This window comes from Podarcis cretensis (assembly GCF_951804945.1).
Source record: "Podarcis cretensis genome assembly, chromosome: 2".
Taxonomy (NCBI): domain Eukaryota; kingdom Metazoa; phylum Chordata; class Lepidosauria; order Squamata; family Lacertidae; genus Podarcis; species Podarcis cretensis.
In genome coordinates, this window is record NC_137171.1 from 35665338 (window position 1) to 35685096 (window position 19759).

The 19759-nt window shown below is 44.8% G+C and overlaps 1 protein-coding gene across 5 annotated transcripts in view; it reads right to left on the bottom strand.

Annotated features, from left to right (window-relative positions):
- Window positions 1-915: 915 nt before the first annotated feature.
- FBF1 (Fas binding factor 1) overlaps window positions 916-19759 on the bottom strand; it is a 30855-nt gene continuing 12011 nt past the window's right edge. For 4 of the 5 annotated variants that reach the window (XM_079965922.1, XM_079965921.1, XM_079965923.1 and 1 more), the window contains 19 exons: window positions 19517-19638; window positions 17336-17435; window positions 16822-17250; window positions 16510-16581; window positions 15795-15892; window positions 14485-14543; window positions 13348-13503; window positions 11625-11725; window positions 9928-10134; window positions 9239-9346; window positions 7815-7954; window positions 7273-7391; window positions 5004-5126; window positions 4308-4493; window positions 3687-3863; window positions 2804-2941; window positions 1722-1860; window positions 1403-1524; window positions 916-1057 (listed from right to left, as the gene is read on the bottom strand). In XM_079965922.1, the coding sequence (XP_079822048.1) occupies window positions 974-1057; window positions 1403-1524; window positions 1722-1860; window positions 2804-2941; window positions 3687-3863; window positions 4308-4493; window positions 5004-5126; window positions 7273-7391; window positions 7815-7954; window positions 9239-9346; window positions 9928-10134; window positions 11625-11725; window positions 13348-13503; window positions 14485-14543; window positions 15795-15892; window positions 16510-16581; window positions 16822-17250; window positions 17336-17435; window positions 19517-19638 (2680 nt within the window). In that variant the 3' untranslated portion in view covers window positions 916-973. The remainder of the gene's footprint in view (window positions 1058-1402; window positions 1525-1721; window positions 1861-2803; window positions 2942-3686; window positions 3864-4307; window positions 4494-5003; window positions 5127-7272; window positions 7392-7814; window positions 7955-9238; window positions 9347-9927; window positions 10135-11624; window positions 11726-13347; window positions 13504-14484; window positions 14544-15794; window positions 15893-16509; window positions 16582-16821; window positions 17251-17335; window positions 17436-19516; window positions 19639-19759) is intronic. The other variant, XM_079965924.1, reaches the window with a different exon arrangement.

The window sequence follows — 19759 nt, forward strand, 5'->3', positions numbered from 1 at the left end:
AACTCCCTTTCCTTTTAGTATTACTGTATTACCGACAAGAAAATCAGGATGAATGCTAGACAAATGGTCATTGCTGTGTAATTGTCCTGTAAATGAATCAGAATGAAGCTCAATAAAAGATAGAATATGATCTAACCTCCACAGGAACTTTGTGCAAGCAAATCAGGATGAATGCCTTAGCAAGTATATAATCTGGAGAGTCTTCTATTGACCTTTTTCGGCTCACAGGGGATGGGAAGTGCCCCAACGAAAGGAATGCAATAATAATAATAATAATAATAATAATAATAATAAAAATTATACCCCACCCATCTGGCTGGGCTTCCCCAGCCACTCTGGGCAGCTTCCAACAAAATATTAAAATACAGTAATGCATCAAACATTAAAAGCTTCCCTAAACAGGGCTGCCTTCAGATGTCTTCTAAAAGTCTGGTAGTTGTTGTTCTCTTTGACATCTGGTGGGAGGGCGTTCCACAGGGTGGGTGCCACTACCGAGAAGGCCCTCTGCCAGGTTCCCTGTAACTTGGCTTCTCGCAGTGAGGGAACCACCAGAAGGCCCTTGGTAGAATGATGTGGGTGAAGACGCTCCTTCAGGTATACTGGACCGAGGCTGTTTAGGGCTTTAAAGGTCAGCACCAACACTTTGAATTGTGCTCAGAAACGTACTGGGCAATAGGGTGGAGAGACAGGGTATGGCCAGGAGCACCTTGCTACCCAAATGAATCAAGCTCCAATGGCACCTAAAAACAAAAAGCTTCAGCCCAGAAAACCCCAATGTTTTTCACAAAAGCAGGGAGTTACAGGAAACTGTAAAAAGTTTTATTTTACAAATTTGTCTGTTAAAGTGAGGTTTGGCATTTACATGTTTACATTTATCACCGCCCTCCAGAAGCATTAAAAATATATATATCAAAATGATAAAGATCCATCTTTATTAGGAGAAACCATCAATCCCTTCAGGACTCTTCCATTCTCATGCTGACTGTGATGGAGCATTGTAGGAGGTTTTCTTCAAGGTTTCTAAGAAGAACTGTTCTTCCTCTAAGAAATCATGATCCTGTTTAAAAAAAAAAGAAATGTCAAACTAACAGGATCTGTGGGTGTCACAGACTCATCATGCTACCTTCCCATTCACCAACTTACTTTAGTGAGTAAACCACTTAGAAGTTTTATTACAACCAAGTGGTATATAAATATCATTAAATAATAATAATAAATCCATCTGTCTTGTGAGCTAAACAGAGCTCTTCTTTAAATAAGCATGCAGTGGTTAGAAATGAAACTGAGCTATGTATAAATATGTAATATGAAAGTTGTATAAACAGCATCAGGACAGAAACAACAAGCCCGGGGAAGAGGTAATGTTCCCAATCTACAGAAGAGCTAGAGAATTAATTTTTACCCGATCAGCTGAAATCTTATGCAGCACCAGTTTAGCATAGAGATCTGCTGGTCCTGAACTGGATTGGCCCTGAGAGGTTCCGGGGTTGGCTTTAGGTAGATCAGTAAGAGGAAGAGAGAAATCTGGGAAGGAAATAAACTTAGCTAGAGTAATGAGCCTCCACACAAAGGCCCTCACAGATCATGTCCCAAACAAGGTTTATCCGCCAAAAACACTCCTGAAGGGGTTGGTAGTGGAGGAAGGAGGGATCATGTCCCAAACAAGGATTCCCACCAAAAACACTCCTGAAGGGGTTGGTAGTGGCTGCGTAGCTACTTACAGTGTGTCCTGGAGATTGCATTGGCCTGAGCTCCTGACAATGGCATCTGGGATGTGGTCTGGAACACCAATGGATTGCTTGGAAGTCCCATCCGCAGTTGTTCAAGCTGCCTCCTTTGCTGAGACAGGCTGAGGTGCTCCTGACAGAGTCCGGTGTGAGAATGAGAACGAGAATGAGAAACGTTCTGATGGGAGGCTCTGTGGTACAGGGCAACAAACCCACGTTGAGCAGGTGTCCTGTGCACAGAATGAGGTTTTTTTAACTTGCCATGTGCCTCCTAAATTTATTTATTTGATTGAATGGGATTTATTATTGCCCCTTCACCCAAAGGTGGGTTACATTGTGTAAAGTTACAAGCAAAAACAAAACGTGATAAAAGCAGCAGCAAGTCAGTATGAAATAATGGAGGGAGTGGATCATTTCACATCAACCCTTCATAAGCCTGAGCAAAGAGATGTGCCTTGAGCTGCCTACAAAACTACACAGTATTAGCAGCAGATGCACCTCACAGGAGAGAAGGGAGAACATTCTAGAACACAGGAGCTACCACAAAAAAAGCCTCCTGTGTGTCATTGTCTCTTGCACCATGTTCTGCAGAACTTCCTCTCTCTGGGCAGCCACCTAAAAGCTGCCCCAGAACAGACCTGAGGGGTGTATGAGGAGAAGAGTCCCCACTGCACAGGCAGGGTGGGATTTTTAAAAAAGTGGTACAGTGGTACCTCAGGTTACAGACTCCACTAACCCAGAAATAGTACCTTGGGTTAAGAACTTTACCTCAGGATGAGAACAGAAATCGGGCGGCAGCGGCACAGCGGCAGCGGGAGGCCCCATTAGCTAAAGTGGTACCTCATGTTAAGAACAGTTTCAGGTTAAGAACGGACCTCCAGAATGAATTAAGTTCTTAACCTGAGGTGCCACTGTATTTCTATCTTTTGTTCAGGACAGCTGTCCTAAACTAATAAGTCTAATAAATATTATTATGAATTATTATTATGAATCATTATTACTAATAATAATGCCGAGGCTGACAAAGATGTTGGCACACAGGCAACAAAATAGTTTAAAAGCTTCAGAGAAATCACCTGGTGCAGCAGTTCCTCCTGCTCCCTGAGTCGCTCCATCTGATGCTGCACAAGACGCAGCCTGGCCTGATGCTCCGACTCCACCTTCCTTGCCTCCATGAGGGCTCTTTCTCCCTCTTCGTATTTCTCAGAGGATAGCTGTGCAGTGTGAGGAGAAAGAATCATCAGGACCCAATTTGTTACTACACACTCAGTGTTACTGTGTGCTTACCACAACAAAATCTGTCTTGAGCCACAAGCAGTGAGATCTTAATTCTATTTTCCAAGGAGCAGGTGACGCCACCAAATAATTTCCTCTCCTCCTCCTGTTCCGGGGGTTCTCCAAACCCTCCTGGACAGATCTCAGAGGAGACAGAGGTTGTGCTGGGGGAGGAAGTCCCACTTTGCAAATGGAACTCATTGTGCTGGCTTCTGCTAGAGCAACAACTTAGTTGAAACTGGCACAAAGGGTTGACTCCAATGAAGTAATTGCATAAGCAGAATGAATTGTGATTGTGCAATTGAATTTTCCCTCTGTCTCCCCCCATATGCCCTTTGCATCTCCCACTTCCCACCAAAATCTACTCTCAACCCTGCAGGGCAGGTCTGGGGGAGTTTGGGGGGCATACAGTGGAAAGATAGACTGGAGAAGTTCCATTGCACAAGTTGTTCTATTCATGCAGTGGGTTTGTTGAATTCAACCCAAGAACAATGTAGTGTGCTTCAGCATCTCCACAACTGAGAGAACAAAATACCACATTCTGATGTTACACCTAGCACTAGAAACCAGACCAGAAGCCAAACCTGTTGTTTGGCTCCTACATTCTGCTCTGACTCAGTTTCATTCTCCTTCTGTCTTCCTAGCACAGCTAGATGTGTAAAGGGAGAAATGAGGCTTTCTTACTTTGCTCATGCTATGGATTTCTTCGGTCCTCTGCTTGACGTGCAAAGCTGCTGCATTGACCCTTTCCTTTTCCAGCCTCAGCTCCTGCTTCTCTTGCTCCAGAATCTCCCGATCTCTCGCCAGCTGTTCCTCCTTCAATCTCAGCTCACTGGCTTTGATTTGCAGGTCTGCACGTTCCTAATAAAAAAGAGTCTGTCAGATTTGCTATCTTGTATTACTGTGAATGGAATATTAGGCAGCTCCTTATAATGACTTAGATCCACCTAGTTCAGTTCCCACATACTTGAGCAGCAGGCAATGGCTATTCAGTAAAAGATCCTCTAGTTAATTTAATTACTGCATCTTATATTCCCATGCCTACATTGTATTGTTTAATTCTTTGTGTGTACGCATAATGGTAGAAAGACAAAGTAGAAATAATATATTACTGTAATCATGCTGGTCGCAGGTTCCACTGTAACCATGCTGGTCGCAGGTTCCTCACACATACCTTATTGTTATTGCATTCTGAAGAGCAACGCTTCACAAGCCCCGACCTAAATATCCTCTCAGATTCTCCCACCTCTTATTTTCACTTCATATCTCCAGAACTGAGCATGCTCTCCTTCAGCCCCTTTTTACCTTTGCCAGGCTCATGATAGCCCCTTCTCTCTGAGAGTCAATCTGCAGAGCCCGGTCCACCTCCCTGTCTGTGCGTTCTTTGCTCAGCCTCTGTTGGGTGTGGAGCTCAGACCACTCTGCAGCAAGCTTATGGCGCTCCGCAGCACATTTCTGCATGACGGCCTTCTGCTCGTCAAGCAAAGCATTCTAGGAGCAACAAAGGGAAACACAGGGAAGTAATGCGTACTTCTTGAAAGCCTCAGAACGACATCAAATCCAACAAGAGGCCTCGTACACCAAAATGGCATTTTTAAAGGTCAAAATAAAAAAAATATTATTAAATAAATTAATAATAAATATATAATATAATAAATTAATTAATATTTTTTTTTTATTTATACCCCACACTTCCTGGTTCAGAAAACCGGGCTCACAACAAATTTCTGTGTGTCTTGAACTTATAGTCAGTTGCCTAGGCAGGGGGAGAAACCCAACACTTTAAAATTCTCTTTGTTGTCATGGAGGAACCTCTATGTAGAAACAAGAGCAGCAGGAAATGCAAGAGGTGTATAGAAATTCCCCTCCCACCTTCCAGGTTGGTATAGACTGCTCCATATTTACAACCAGATCTGTCCACACTTTGCAGTGTGTTGGCAACATCATTTCGCTAAAAAAAACCCCGAACAAACGAACAAAACCACCAAAGGCCCTTCTAACCTTTGCCCTCTCTAGCTCTTCTTTCTCCATGCTCAGCTGCTGGGTTATGATCCTCCTCTGCTCCTCTAGCGAGTGTTGCAAAGACGATGCTTTGGATTGTTCTGCTGTCACCCTCCAGCGTTCCTAAGGTAGAAAGACACAAGATCTGCTCAGGGAAGGCTCATTCCACCATTAGGCAAGAAAGCAATGCAGTTGGGTGTGTCAGCAGTCCAAGGGGGAGGCTGACTGACCATGTGGGAATGGAAAGCTGAGAGAGGGGCGGACTCAGTTGGTTAGCAGGTCAGAGTGGACAACAATATACTTGTAACAGAACGGTTGCTAGACAAGCTAAGGCAGACACACCAAGGCAGGGTGGTAGAATTACAAGATCTATTGCTTGTCTGCTAATTAAAGGGATATTTATGCTTCAGGACTGAGCTCTATTTTGTCTGTGTGCAAAGGGTACCGCTGAGCCTCTTGGGCTTGCCGATCAGAAGGTCGGCGGTTTGAATCCCCGTGATGGAGTGAGCTCCTGTTGCTCTGCCCCAGCTCCTGCCAACCTAGCAGTTCAAAAGCACACCAGTGCAAGTAAATAGGTACCGCTGCAGCGGAAAGGTAAATGGTGTTTCTGTGAGCTCTGGTTTCCGTCACGGTGTTCCACTGTGTCAGAAGCAGTTTAGTCATGCTGGCCACATGACCCAGAAAACTGTCTGTGGACAAACGCCGGCTCCCTTGGCCTGAAAGCAAGATGAACGCCGCAACCCTAGAGTCACTTTTGAGTGGACTTAACCGTCCAGGGGTCCTTTACCTTTACCTTTATGTGGGTAATTACAGAAAGAGTCCTACATCTAAGGGTTGTAACCAATGCTGGTCCTACTCAGAATAAACCCAATGAAGTTGGCATTACTAACTTAGGATTGTTAATTTCAGTGGATCTACTTTGAGTAGAGTTTAGTTGGATACAATCCTAGGGCAATGGGGTGGCGGCAGTGGCTATTTTAAGAAGAAATCGGGGCTCAGTGGAGCAGCAGAAGGACAAGCTCTCATGACAAGCTGAGGACAGGAGGCAAGGAAGGGCAAATTGTGGGTGTTGCTCAACTGAAAGTCATTCTAGTCACAGCTGTGTCATCAACCTGATGCAATGCCACACCACACAGCAACCCTTCACATAGTAAGAAAACTAATGTACGCAGACAAGTTGTTATTGGCATTCACCTGTCTTGGAAGACAGTGGAGGAGTATGCCATGGAACTGGGACAATTCTTAACCACTGATCAGTGAACAATGTGCTTTTTCTTACTTTTCTTCTGTTAACTCATGGGGGGGCGGCGGCAAGCCCCTCTGAACAGTTCCGGAAGAATAAACATGACTTAGAACCACGCTCAAAGTTTCAAACTGGGAACAGGGAACCTGTGGCCCTCCAGATGTTGTTGAACTCCCATCAGCCCTGGCCACTGTCCAGAGCTGGAGATGGTAGGTGTTCAGCACCTGAAAGATCACAAGTTCTCCATCCCATCCCTGCTTTAGAGACATGTCATTCAATTAACCATGATAAATAACAAATTTCAAAATCCCCTTTGTTAATATATATTTTTTAATAATAATATTTATTCAAAGTTTTCAAGATTACAGAGGAAAAAAAGAAAAAATACATAATACGACACAAAAAGCAAGAAAAGAAAAATAAAAAAAACAGAAAATATTGTTAATATAATGACAGTGAGCAAAATAATTTCCTCCACTCTTTCAATGCACATTTGTGAAACCTTTTCCTAATTCTATGCTAATACAGGTATTTTATTCTGAATTAGTTTACCAGGAGCGTTTTCATAAACAGCAAACTGGATCAGAACCCTTGCTCGGATCTCAACATGTCATTCTAAATCAAGAAATATGTCCACTCTTTACCATTTTTTTGTTCAGTTATGATCTTAAGAAATTCGTGTTAATGGAAGTTGTGGGTTCCCTCAGTAAAATTCTGCTTACCAAATCTGATATTCACTTGCCCCTTCTGTGCACTCTACTGCACACCTCACCCTGTAAGTGGTAGCAGCCTGAGCGAGGCTGTGAGGTGACATTTATCTGGTGGACCACTTAGTTTCCACAACGCTAGTAAATAAATGTAGTTGAAAAGGGCTCAGGAATTCAGTGGATAACTCAAGCCACCTTAAAACAAGCATGTTATTTGAGGAGGAGCCGGGGAGGAAAAACAGGTCACCCTTTAAAGTTGCGAATCCCAGAAGTCACATTCTTGCTACAATAAATGGCTGCCATTCCAGCAATAGCTCACCTGCTCCAGAAGGCGAGTCTGCTCATTCAGCCTGGCCTCCATCTTAGAGATGACTTCTTGGAGCCGGCTGCGTTCTTCTTCCATGTCTCTCTGCTGCCGGATCAGATGGTCTTCCAGAACTTCAGAAGGGAGGAAGAAAGAATTACCGACACTTTGCAAGGCTCCAATAGTATAGGGGCCTATCTCTTTGTTCAAATCAACCCTCCCCGCTGGTGCCAACAGTTTTAGACTGCATAACTGGTGCTAACCAGCTTATCCCTACCAATTTCCAAGGAATTTGTAATTTTACCTCACACAAATGAAGTGGAAGATGAGGCACCCCCAGATAACAGCCTCCATCACATTTTATTTGCCTTTGTAAGACACTAAAGGGAAAGTTCCGGACATCCTTCTGCGCTGATTCTACGCTAGTTTCATGGCCCTACAGGAGAATCTGCTGAAGCTGATTCAAAATCTCCAATTCCCAAATTAGAAGTGCCCCAGTGAAAGAGGAAGTCCTGTGGAAGTGGCATTTAGGTCCCTAGTGTCGGGAAGCTACGTACCCCTGAGTTGTTCATCCCGTTGGCGAGACCCAATCTCAAGTCCTTGGGATGTGGTGTGGTGAGTGGCCTCCACTTTGTTAGCAAGGTCATTCAGGTTGCTGGAGAACTTCTCCATCTGGCTGATGACACCATTCAAAGACCTGGAAAAAAGCAACGTGAGCGCCAAGTTGCCCAGTACTATGCATCCTTTTGTTTCCCATAGGCACAAAGAACATGAGCCAGAAAGCTTCTTATGCAGTAGTGAGGCTTAGATGTTGCTTCTACTGGAGGCGGGCTAGACATGTTTTGGCTACTTGGCCATAAAGGGTGCAAATTTAGAGCGGAGGAGTATTGGCCCTTTTTTGCCCAGGATACGCAGGCTGCATTTCTGGCCAGCATTTTATTTATTCATTCATTTATGAATACCACTTCCCTTTCCATGAAAGATCCTGAAGCAATTTAACAATAACAAAACTAGCCCCCCCCCCAGATTTATCAGTTTAAGAGCCTTGCACCAGTGCCTCAAAATTCTCAGGTCTTGCTCAAAACTTGTGTGTGTTTGGGGTGTGTAGCCTCTAACCTCCACCTCCACCTGAACCCCCGTTTCTCCCACAACAGCACTGTTAAGCCACCTTGTCACTGGAAACAGCCTCAGAAAAGTGTAATTCCTCCTGAATCACCCTTTTCTCCTTAGGTAGCAGCATCCCCAAACATACCCATTGAATCTCTCACATCTTATCCCATTTCAACATGTGGAGGGTTCCTTCCCTGTCCCATTCTTTGCAAAACCCCTCAGACTTCTCCTGACCCGTTTCACTTCCCCAGTAGTGCTGCAAGAGCAAAGCAGCCTACAGTTCACCTAGGCCAGCCTCCCTCAACCTGGTACCCACTAGATGCTGTTGGACTTCAGCATCCATCATTCCTGACCATTGGGCAATGCTGGCTGGGGGCAAATGAGGCTTGGGAGTCCGGCAATACTGAAAGGCACCAAGTTGGGGAAGGCTGATCTTGGCAAAGGAGGGAAGGAAGCCTCCTCCATCACCACTCCCTGTGGCTGATGTTAATGCAGTGCTCCTCTGCGAAGCAGAACCACTCCCGATGGGCCACTGGCCAGTAGGAGAGCAGAGGACACCCACACCTTCTGCAGACGTTGATCATATTCTCCCACTAACCCTGAACACCTGTATTTGTGTACCAGACTGAAGCAGATATCCTTCCTTGTAAAGAGAGGCTCTCAATCGTCACGTGTATATGAGAATTCCTGTATGTCCGCAACTCTGTTTCTGACTACCTGCATTCAAGTACCCCCTTTTAGTTACTGCTGCTGAAAGACTAGACACCCTTTGAGCACTACAGACAATTCTCCATCTATGTTCCTTGTTCCCTAGCACTGGCTTCTCTTTCTTTCCAATTGCTTGAGCTCGCAGGTGGGCAGCAGGTGTTACCTGGTGTAAGAGGTGGCGCTGGTCACTGCGTCAATCTCCTGAGCCTTCAGCTGTTTCAGACGTTGCAGTTGCTCTTCGTGGTCTTTGCGCATTTCCAGAATAGACATCCTGGGGGGCCCCAAAGGGGGAGGGGAAAAAGACACTAGACACATGATTGCTAGGAAAATGGAATAAAACAAACAGGTTCTTGGGACAAATCTCACTTCAGAGTTTACGCCAATCTGAATTGTGCTTTCTCTGTCTCTCTAAAGATATAAAGATCTTTCCACAAATAAGGCAAGCTTTCAGGTCACACAGAAAGTGTGGCCAAATGTTGGAAGAAGAAGAAGAAGAGTTTGGATTTGATATCCTGCTTTATCACTACCCTAAGGAGTCTCAAAGCGGCTAACAATCTCCTTTTCCCTTCCTCCCCCACAACAAACACTCTGTGAGGTGAGTGGGGCTGAGAGGCTTCAGAGAAGTGTGACTGGCCCAAGGTCACCCAGCAGCTGCATGTGGAGGAGCGGGGACGCGAACCCGGTTCCCCAGATTACGAGACTACTGCTCTTAACCACTACACCACACTGGCTCTCATCACACTGGAAGGACTGAAGTTTGAGCATTTGTCAAAGGAAAAGCAACAGGATAGACGGTCTGACTTGGGCTTTGGAAAGCCACCCAAGTTCCTTTGAACCTCCCTCACCACATACCGCTGAAGCTCCCGTAGCCGGTCAATATCCTTGGCCTTCTCCTGCTCTAGCTCTGTCAGCCGGCGCTGGTGTTGGGCCAGCAACTCTGATTTGGCCTCCTCTGCATTCTGGCAGCAAGATAAGTATCGCCCTGCCAGCTCTTGGTTCTCTTGCTGGAGGCGCTCCTCACGCTGGTGGTACGAGTCCTCAATCACCTTTACACGGTTCCTATGTCAGAAGGGAAAACACCACCACACGGGTTCCCAAGCATGTTTGGATTGAAAAAAGTGATGTAGGATATTCTTGTGTAATTGTTCACTCACTAGTATTTCAAGGGAGGAGGGGTTGTTGCTGTTATCGATCTTTTTTTTTTTTTTGTATCTTTAGTTTTTCTATCTTACGATTTAATGTGGAAATTGTTAATTTGGTTGTGTACTTTTTGATGTGTGTTATTGTTTGACTATTATTGTTATATTTGTAATTATGTAATTCTTTTCTTGTTGGAAGCTGCCTTGAGCATGGTTTTTAACTAGGGAAAGGTGGCACAGAAATAAAATGATGTCTGCCTGTCCGTCTGTAATTAATTAACTGCTTTAGGGGTCTAGTGACTGGCTTACGACTTATTTGCCTGTATAGCTGTCTAGGTTTGAAAACTGAGCTTCTCATATCAGCATCTCTCTCTCATTTTCCATATACATTACACTGTAGCACCAATAACCTCATCTTCTAAAAGTGGTTTTTATTTGCTATTACCTGTTTCTTATACTGTATGTTTTTAACCTTTTATGATACAGTGGTACCATTGGTTACAAACTTAATTAGTTCAGGAGGTCTGTTCTTAACCTGAAACCGTTCTTAACCTGAGGTACCACTTCAGCTAATGGGGTCTTCCATTGCAGCCAGCGCACAATTTCTGTTCTCATTCTGGGGCAAAGTTCTTAACCCGAGGTACTACTTCCGGGTTAGCAGAGTTTGTAACCCGAAGTGTTTGTAACCTGAGGTGTTTGTAACCCGAGGTACCACTGTATGCTTTTTTGGTAGCTTTGAAACACTGGGAGCTTCCAACACAACCTATTTATTGAGCACCCATCCTGATTTGTTTGCAGAGAGATTCCACAGCTTTGGCTATTCAATGAGCTTTCATCCTGATTCGTTTGTGGGGAGGTTAGATGAAGATGTGTCAAAGCAATAGTTCCGGTGGTAGAACTGTGATTGTAGCAAACTCCTCTAGCTTTCTTGCTCAAACAGGCTGTGACTGGCAAGGAAGATATATACTGCTTGTACTGCATGTCCGCTCAGGGGAGGGATGACAACACACTTCACAGTGGGCCTAATCATTTGGAAAGAGGCAAGAAGAGAAAATGCTCCTGGTATACGTAGGAATAAGTACCTGTGCAAGTCCTTGTGGGAAGATGTGCCTATGAGTAAGTTTCTGTAGTTCCTGTTTCATATGGATCCTTGGGGCAGGTGCTCTAGGATGAGTTTGTGCGTTCAGAACAACCAATGCCCAGTGGAAGTTGGTCCATTAAGGCAAATGGAGCGCTGCCACACCCAACATCAGTCTGCTCTCAGCCAACCACCACCCTCTTGCCATTTTGCTTACAGACAGTAATGGTGCCGCTCTCTCCCCCTGCCATTGGTTCTAGCGCCACCTACTGTTGGTCTTCCTGCTTTCTGCTCTACTCGTCCCACTGAGCACCAGCAACAGCTGCCAGTACCTGTGAGCATTCTCAATGAGCTCCAAGTCTTCTTGATGGCGCTGCTGTAAACTTTCCAGCAGAAGTTTTTGCTGATTCTTCTCCAGCTCCAGCCGCCTGACCTAAATGAATTTGAAAAAAAAAGTTTACTTATGAATATCCATAAACAGGGTACAGCTACTTGGTTTGGAGCTACTCACACGTTGCATCAACACAGTAGCATTGCTTCAGATTTAATGTAGGGAAGCCTTGGCGGGATGGAGGAGAGAGAGAAAGCAATTTGACCATCACAAGGATGTTTACTGTTAAATAATGTGACTAAGCAGTCGTCATATTTCCGTGACTCACATGCCATCAGCTACTTACACATACATGGTTTCTACAGCAGAGTAAGGCCAGGTTTATCAACACTCACTATCCATGCACATTTATGACATGTTGGGTCTGCAACAAAATGTTGCAATGTAAAGTCCCCTTGTTCAGATTTCTAGTCAGCTGGCCATGCCCTTTTCCAGCATATTCCATTCCAATTTTCCATCCCTAAGAGTCAATCAACATTATATGCCAACGGAGCCTGCTCAGTCTTCATTGAGGTGCTTTAGGTCTCCTTACATAGCTTAGGGTTCCCACACCCCAAATATTTTTCTCATAATACTAGAACCCAGGGTCATTCAAGGAAGCTGAACACTGGGTGATTAAGGACAGTTAAAATGAAGAATTTCTTCTCACTATGCATACAGCTGAACCACGGCATAATCTCCCACAATGACTTTAGAAGATGATCAAGGAAATTAATGGAGGCTAAAGTTATCAAAGGCCCATGAGGGCTATGATCTACATTCACTGTCTGAATGTGGTTAAAGGGAATCTGGGGAGAGTCCCGGTTAGATGGCCATCTGCCATGGATGCTTTAGTTGAGAATCCTGCATGGCAGGGGGATGGACTAGATGTACCCCCAGGGTACTTTCCAACTCTACAATTCTACTTTTCTGATTCATAGGCCTCTGGCAGTCACCGGGAGAACCAGATGCTGCACTAGATACGCCTTTGGCCTTATCCAGCAGGGCTCTTCTTACATTCTGTACTTCTGCAAACCTTGGGATTTCCTCAAGTCTACTGAAACCTCCTCCTCTTGCAATGGATGGTGCTGTTTTGGCTACGTAAGGATTCACGTTCCTTCTTTGAATGTGCTGTTAATGCATAGCATGGTGTGTCAGATGCTGCTGGTGGTTGCTGGTGAGTAACCAGGCAGAACTCCAACCTGTCATTTACAGGTTTTATTGTGCAAACTATTTACAGTGCAGATCTACAAAGTTCATGTCCGTCCTAGTCACTTGCAGATTCTGGGAGTGGCCCCTTCCGGCTTCTCCCCCAGCATAAGAACTTCGGCACCCCAAACCTCCTCCTCCCCTTCTTGCATTTCACCCCTCTGCGCAAGCTGGGTGATGGAAGTGGTGTGCGTCCCTCCTGGCGAGGTGAGGCACTGGGGCTCTCAGCAGCATCCTTGAGCCCTTCCCTCCCTTGGCTGGCCCCTTCTCTGCCTTCTCCACTGGAGGTGTGGCTTTTCCCACCGCTGGAAGAGGAACTGCTCCTCAGGAGTTTCTGAGGCTCTCTGTATTCCAACAGACCCCCCTGCCTCCCCCCTCGTTCCAATGGCAGTCCCCTGAACATGGTGCTTCCATTAAAATAACAGGATGCAAAAAGCAGCTGTTTCTATTTCATGCCTTAAGCGCAATTAACTTACCTGACCTTCCAGCTCAGCAATGCGAGTTTGAGCACCCAGGAGCTCCGCCTGATAGCTCGCCAGGCTTTCTCGCAGCTGCGCTTGCAGACCCGCCAGCCTTTTTTCATACTCGCTGCTATTAGGTGAGCTCAGCATGTGGGGTTCCAAGTGCAGGAGCTGGGAAAGGGCAGAGGAGTTGAGAGAGAAGATACAGAAGGGCATTTTCACAAGGGAAGAATGTTTTGCAGGCTTCACTGCGTCCCCATGTGCGGTGAATGTGATGGAACTGGGGTGGGGAAGCCTTTGCCCTCCCCAGATGTTGTGGGACTTATATAATCTCTGATCATTGCTGACTGATGGGGGTCTAAGCCCATCAGTAAATGTATGGCCACAAGTGCCCCTTCCCCGTGGCAGAGAGCACATGAAAGAACCAATGTAAAATGAAATGAACATTCTGTCCGGCACTGCTCTTATCATTCAACTTGCAAACAGGGAGAAGTTTGAATACTGTTCATAGCATCACTCGTGAAAGAGTGCTGCGGTATCCACAGATCATGCCATCCGGCAGTCATGCATGAGTCTGATCTGCTATAGAAGAAAACAACTTGCTGGAGAGACATCTCCTGATATAGAAACATACAACTATGGGAAGTTATTTCCCCTTTTGAGGAACTCTGCACTTATGGAAATTAGTTTGAGAGTGCTGTATATAATGTGGAATTGTACAGTCTCCCTTCCCGGATGTTTATCTAAGGAGAATAGCTCAGTATCTGTTGGGGAATGATTTAAATCAGGAAAAACTTTGCAAGTGCCAGGTACTGGTCTAGGGACAGTAGGGACCCCTTCTCAATCCAGTGGGTTTATGGGAGTATGAGAGCAGCTGGAAAGAGAACACCAGACCCATAAAGTGCACCAGGGTTATCTTGGGACAGGATGTGGCCGCTCCAAAAGACAATGCACCTTGGTTAATGGATTATGCAGCCTTCCGGGCTAAGTTCAGGTTCTATTTAAATACATGCACAATAAGAAAAGAAAGTTTGGGAACTGTTATATCATCTGTATGAACTGCTAGACGAGTGCTTGTTAAATACATTTATTCATCTATCCCTCCCACTTCCATTCCTCAAAAAGTAATAAAATATATCACCTCCTACCTACCGGAGAGTGCACAGGAATGGGGAGGATTTCTTCATGTTCTGGGAAAAAGGCTGCAGGTGCTGTAAAATCAATCCATAAAGAGCTCAGATGCAGCAATGGGTTTAGATGCTTTCCCTATATAGCAATACACAGGTAGGGACTGTCTCTCCCATTTCTGTATCTCAGAAGAAGAAGAGTTTGGATTTGATATCCCGCTTTATCACTACCCGATAACAGGTTCTTGGGACGAATCTCACTTCAGAGTTTACGCCAATGTAAATTGTGCTTTCTCTCTCTCTCTAAAGATATAAAGATCTTTCCACAAATAAGGCAAGCTTTCAGGTTACACAGAAAGTGTGGCCAAATGTTGGAAGAAGAAGAAGAAGAGTTTGGATTTGATATCCTGCTTTATCACTACCCTAAGGAGTCTCAAAGCGGCTAACATTTTCCTTTCCCTTCCTCCCCCACAACAAACACTCTGTGAGGTGAGTGGGGCTGAGAGACTTCAAAGAAGTGTGACTAGCCTAAGGTCACCCAGCAGCTGCATGTGGAGGAGCGGAGATGCGAACCCGGTTCCCCAGATTACGAGACTACCGCTCTCAACCACTACACCACACTGGCTCTCAGTTAAAAGGAGGTAGGACAGCCGTTTGGCTGCTCTTCAAACATAAAGGAAAGAAGGAAGGGGCTATAGAAATTTCACCCTGCTCTGCTCCACAGGTTCCTTGATAGAAAACCCTGTGGGCAAATGGAAGTGGGAAGAGAGTGGACAGGATGTAAGATGGGGCAGCTTAAGGATGAGTGGTCCATTTCACTTCCCTAGCACCAAGCGTGGCTTCAAACCTCTTTCTACCACACCTAATCCAACAGGAGGAGGAAAGGAACATCAGCAGACAACAGGGCATATTAGCACTGAGCAAAGGCAAGTATCAGATTTCCAAATATATTCAGTTCAAAGAGTGGGGTGGGGATGGGGCCTCAGCACAAGTCTAAATCAAACTGGCAGAGAAATGAACTAAGAGATGACAGCAGAAGCAAGATGTGCAACAAGAAGCTTTCCCCTTTGTTGGAGCACCAAAGAGTACTCTCTCTCTCAGACACCGAGAGGAAGTGCAGTTCAGTGCACCGCATTTGGTAGCCCAAACATGAAATGCTTCTATCATTTGCCATTTCAAGGTTAGGGAAGGTCAAACAGCATTCTTGGAAAGCAACTTTGTAGAGGCAGGTTCATTTATACCATTGATTAGGAAATAACAACAACATAATCACAGATGGGAGGTATGCTGGCAATGTTCGTTCCCTTGGCAGTTTAACTGGAATTTGAAACTTACTTGTCTTACTGGTGTCTCCAAAGGGAGTCCCTTTCCTGGAATTAGGTGGAAAAGCAGGAGTGGTTTGTTCTTGAGATCTTAACAGAGGTATGGAAGACCTGTGTCAAGCACAGAGAGAGACAGAGAGAGACAGAGAGGGGAGAGAGAGATTAACAATAAATGGACATCTGAATAATCAACTTTTATTATGGAATAAGGGCCATTCTACAATACAATCAGGTATTCTACCCATCTTTACATCATCCAATCCAACAGCTAATGAGCTGGCACCCTCTCTTTTAAACATCCTTGAATACATAGGAATATCCTCATAATTCCACACAAATGCAGGTATTTTGCTCCAGATTAAATAATGTCTTCTCACACCACAATCCGAAACATGGTTACCCAGAAGTAATTCCCAATATGTTCTATGGGATTTATTCCCTGGTAAATGTGTTTGGAGTTGCAGCTTCAGTCACCATGTGGATTAGAATGACCAGCATCTGCTGACCCTTCAGATCCTCCTTTGTAAGAATGGAAAGAGTCTTCCTCCTTCCTTTTTATTTTGTGCATTCATGTACAGCACCAGGAAGAGCAACTTGACAATAACCCAGATGACTTAACCTAAGAGAAGCCCTGCTAGACCAGACCAAAGGCCTATCTAGTCGAGCATCCTTGTTCCCACAGCGCACAATGACAATGCCCAAGTGGAAGCCCACAAGTAAGTTCTTACCCAGGTTGTTCCAGTCTGGCAGGCCTATCTACTGGGGCAATAGACTGCTGATAGGTGGATGGAGCGCCCTGGCTGAAAAAAACAAACACAAAATCCAAAGTACAGGGATAGTTAATTAACACAATACTTTCCCCCAAAAAATCAGCCTACAAGACTTGCAACGAGGCAAGGTGACATGTGCAATACCAATGGCTAAGTGCATCATGACTTGGGTGCGCATGGGAAATTTGCATAGTAATATACATATTGAATTTGGAAAACAGTTTAGAGAATCTGAAAAACGTGCAGAATTCAAGCGACCTCTGAGCTCACCTGGTAAGAGCGATGGGATCCACTTCCTTTCGGTGAATCTCCGAGGACCCAGGTCTCCTCTCTTTCTCTTGCGCTCGAGTTCTCTTCTGAGATAAGACATTGCTCAGCCAGCTGCCTTCACCATCATCCTTGATGGGTTCATGCTTTGGCGCTGCTGCTTCTTCAGCAGTAGCTGCTTTTGACCTAGAAGGAAGATGGCGGGTAGGAATGGGGGGCTCGGCATCAGAAGGGCTAGGCGGCCTATCCAGTGTGGCTCCTCTTATGCTGGTCTTGCTGGATTCTTTTAGCGGAGGTGACGGTGGCAGTTTAAAATCATCCTCTTTCAGCCCCAGCCAATCAGCTGCAGTCCTGCTGCGTACAGGGCTGCCAGAATGAGGAGTTGCTGGTTTCTGGTCTGTTTTAAGCTCACCGAGGTTCTCCGAGGAAAACCTGCAAATAGAAACGAATGAGAGAGAGCCAGGATTTTACAAGCAGAGACCGAACCACCTTTTGTGGCTTGTGCATTTACCATTACCTGACAGACTGTCGTCTTGACTGCCTTCCCTCTGGAATCATGGCCACAGTGGGTTGGTAGGCTCCAAAAGTGAACTCATCTCCCAAAGTATCTTCCTTCTCTGTACACAAAAAGAGCCCAGAGAGTCATGCTGGTGGGATGCACAGCCATGTCCCCCCCCCCTTGCTTTTCTCAGAGACTTAAGAGCAGAGGAAGCCCATGTGTTGCCCTCCAGATGTGGTGGGCTTCCAATGGTCAGGGATGATGAAGGATGGAATCTAACAACATCTGGAGAGCCACAGGCTCCCCAGCCCTGCCTTGGAAGCCCTGAAATTTCCAGGTACCCTTTTAAAAAAGCTGGAGGCTTTTCTACTAAGTGTTCTCGGCAACAATATTCCGAAAAATTTGGGAGAATTTTTTCTATATGCCACGGCTGCAGCTTGAACATTGATAGCAATGAACTGGAAAGGGGGAAATGTTCCAACCATAACAGACTGGCAAAATAAATTACAGGAATATGTAGAAATGGCGCAACTGACTAACAGCTTGAGAGGCAACACAAGACAAGTATTTGTACAAAAATGGGATAAATATAAGAAATATTTACGAAATTATAACAGTGGTATAATGTCTATGGCAGCATTTGATTGACCCTTATATAGTGAAACATGTGAGAAATAAGTCAAAAGGTACTAACTGTTGTAAGAATGTATTAGAAGGAATATAAAGAATAACTCAGTAATGTTAGGTATATTCATTACTAGAATAAGGCTATACACTGGGAAATGATAGGAAGTCCAACTACACCTTTTTCTTTTTTCTGGTTTTTTCTTTCTTTAATTCATATTAATAAATAGATAAGACAACAAAAGATAGTAAAAATACGAATTAGTTCAATTTATGTAAGTAAACAGAATACTACTTGTATATGGTTTCTGCTTACACAGATTATATATATGTTTACTCAAGAAGATGTACAATAAATTTATGTGTGTATATATATACACACATACACACACACACACATACACACACACACACACACACACAGTGGTACCTCTGCTTACATACGCTTCAGGTTACATATGCTTCAGGTTACAGACTCCGCTAACCCAGAAATAGTGCTTCAGGTTAAGAACTTTGCTTCAGGGTGGGAACAGAAATCGTGCTCCAGCGGCGGCGCAGCAGCAGAAGGCCCCATTAGCTAAAGTGGTGCTTCAGGTTAAGAACAGTTTCAGGTTAAGTACGGACCTCCGGAACGAATTAAGTACTTAACCCGAGGTACCACTATATGTATGTGTGTGTGTGTGTTTTATATATATATATATATATATATATATATATATATATATATATATATATGTTATACGAGATATGCTATATGAAATGTGTCATATGATATAAGAGATTGTTAATAAAGCAAATAATTAAAAGAAAAGAAATCTCCAGGTACTAGCAAGTCGAAAAGATAGATAGAAAATAGTGTGCAGCTGCCTCCTGCTTGGGGCATAATAGTCTTTATTTTATTAAAAAAAATAAAAAATGAGAAGTTGAAGCAGTAGCTCAGTGGCAGAGTGCATGCAGAAAGTCCAAGGTTCAACCTCTGTTCTCTCAAAGTAGAGCTGTGAAAGAGCCCTGCCTGAAAACCAAAAGAGCCACTGGCAGCTAGAGTAGACAGTAAGGAGCTAGATGGACCAGGTCTACCTTGCTATAAGGCACTATCTGCTCTGAGAGTGCTTAGTGGCAAACAACAACAGCTGCTCTCTAAGGGGGCTGGAGTGTCTTGCTTGTGAAGTAGAACTGGAAACCGTGGTGGCACCAAACCCTCGTCCATGAGCTGGCAAAGTAAGAGGAACAGGCTTTGTGTACAGTTGCCATGGAGGTGGCAGGAGTAGCAGCCCAAAGAGAGAGGGAGAGGGAGAGGGAGAGAGAGAGAGAGAGGGAGAGGGAGAGGGAGAGGCAGATAAGCTCTAAGTGGGGGAAATAAAGTCAGAGTGGGTGATGGCTGTGGGTGGGATTAAATCTGGCTGCGGGTCAGGAGATTCCCACCACGGATCTAAGATATTTTCAATCAACCTTTGAGAGAACTGAATTTCAGCTGCAGCCTTTTCCAGGGTTTTAGGAGGAGGGACAAAAGGACTTCCCAGAATACTGTGCGCATGAAAAAGGAACAAGAGGCTTCATCACTCCTACGGCACTTGCCTGCTTGCTTTTGATATTTCTTGTCCTTGGGTTCTCCTGTCTTTGGCCTCTCCAGGAGCTTTTTGGCTGTTCCTTGCCCAAGCAATTCATCTAGCATGGATCGGGCGGGATGAGACTGCTCCCTGCGAAAACGAAGTGCAATTCTCCATCAACTAACCCATATGATCAGTTCAGAGAATGTGGAGGTCAAGAGGAGAATCTTAATGGCTTTCTTATCACCTTTAGCTATATTATTCCAGCATT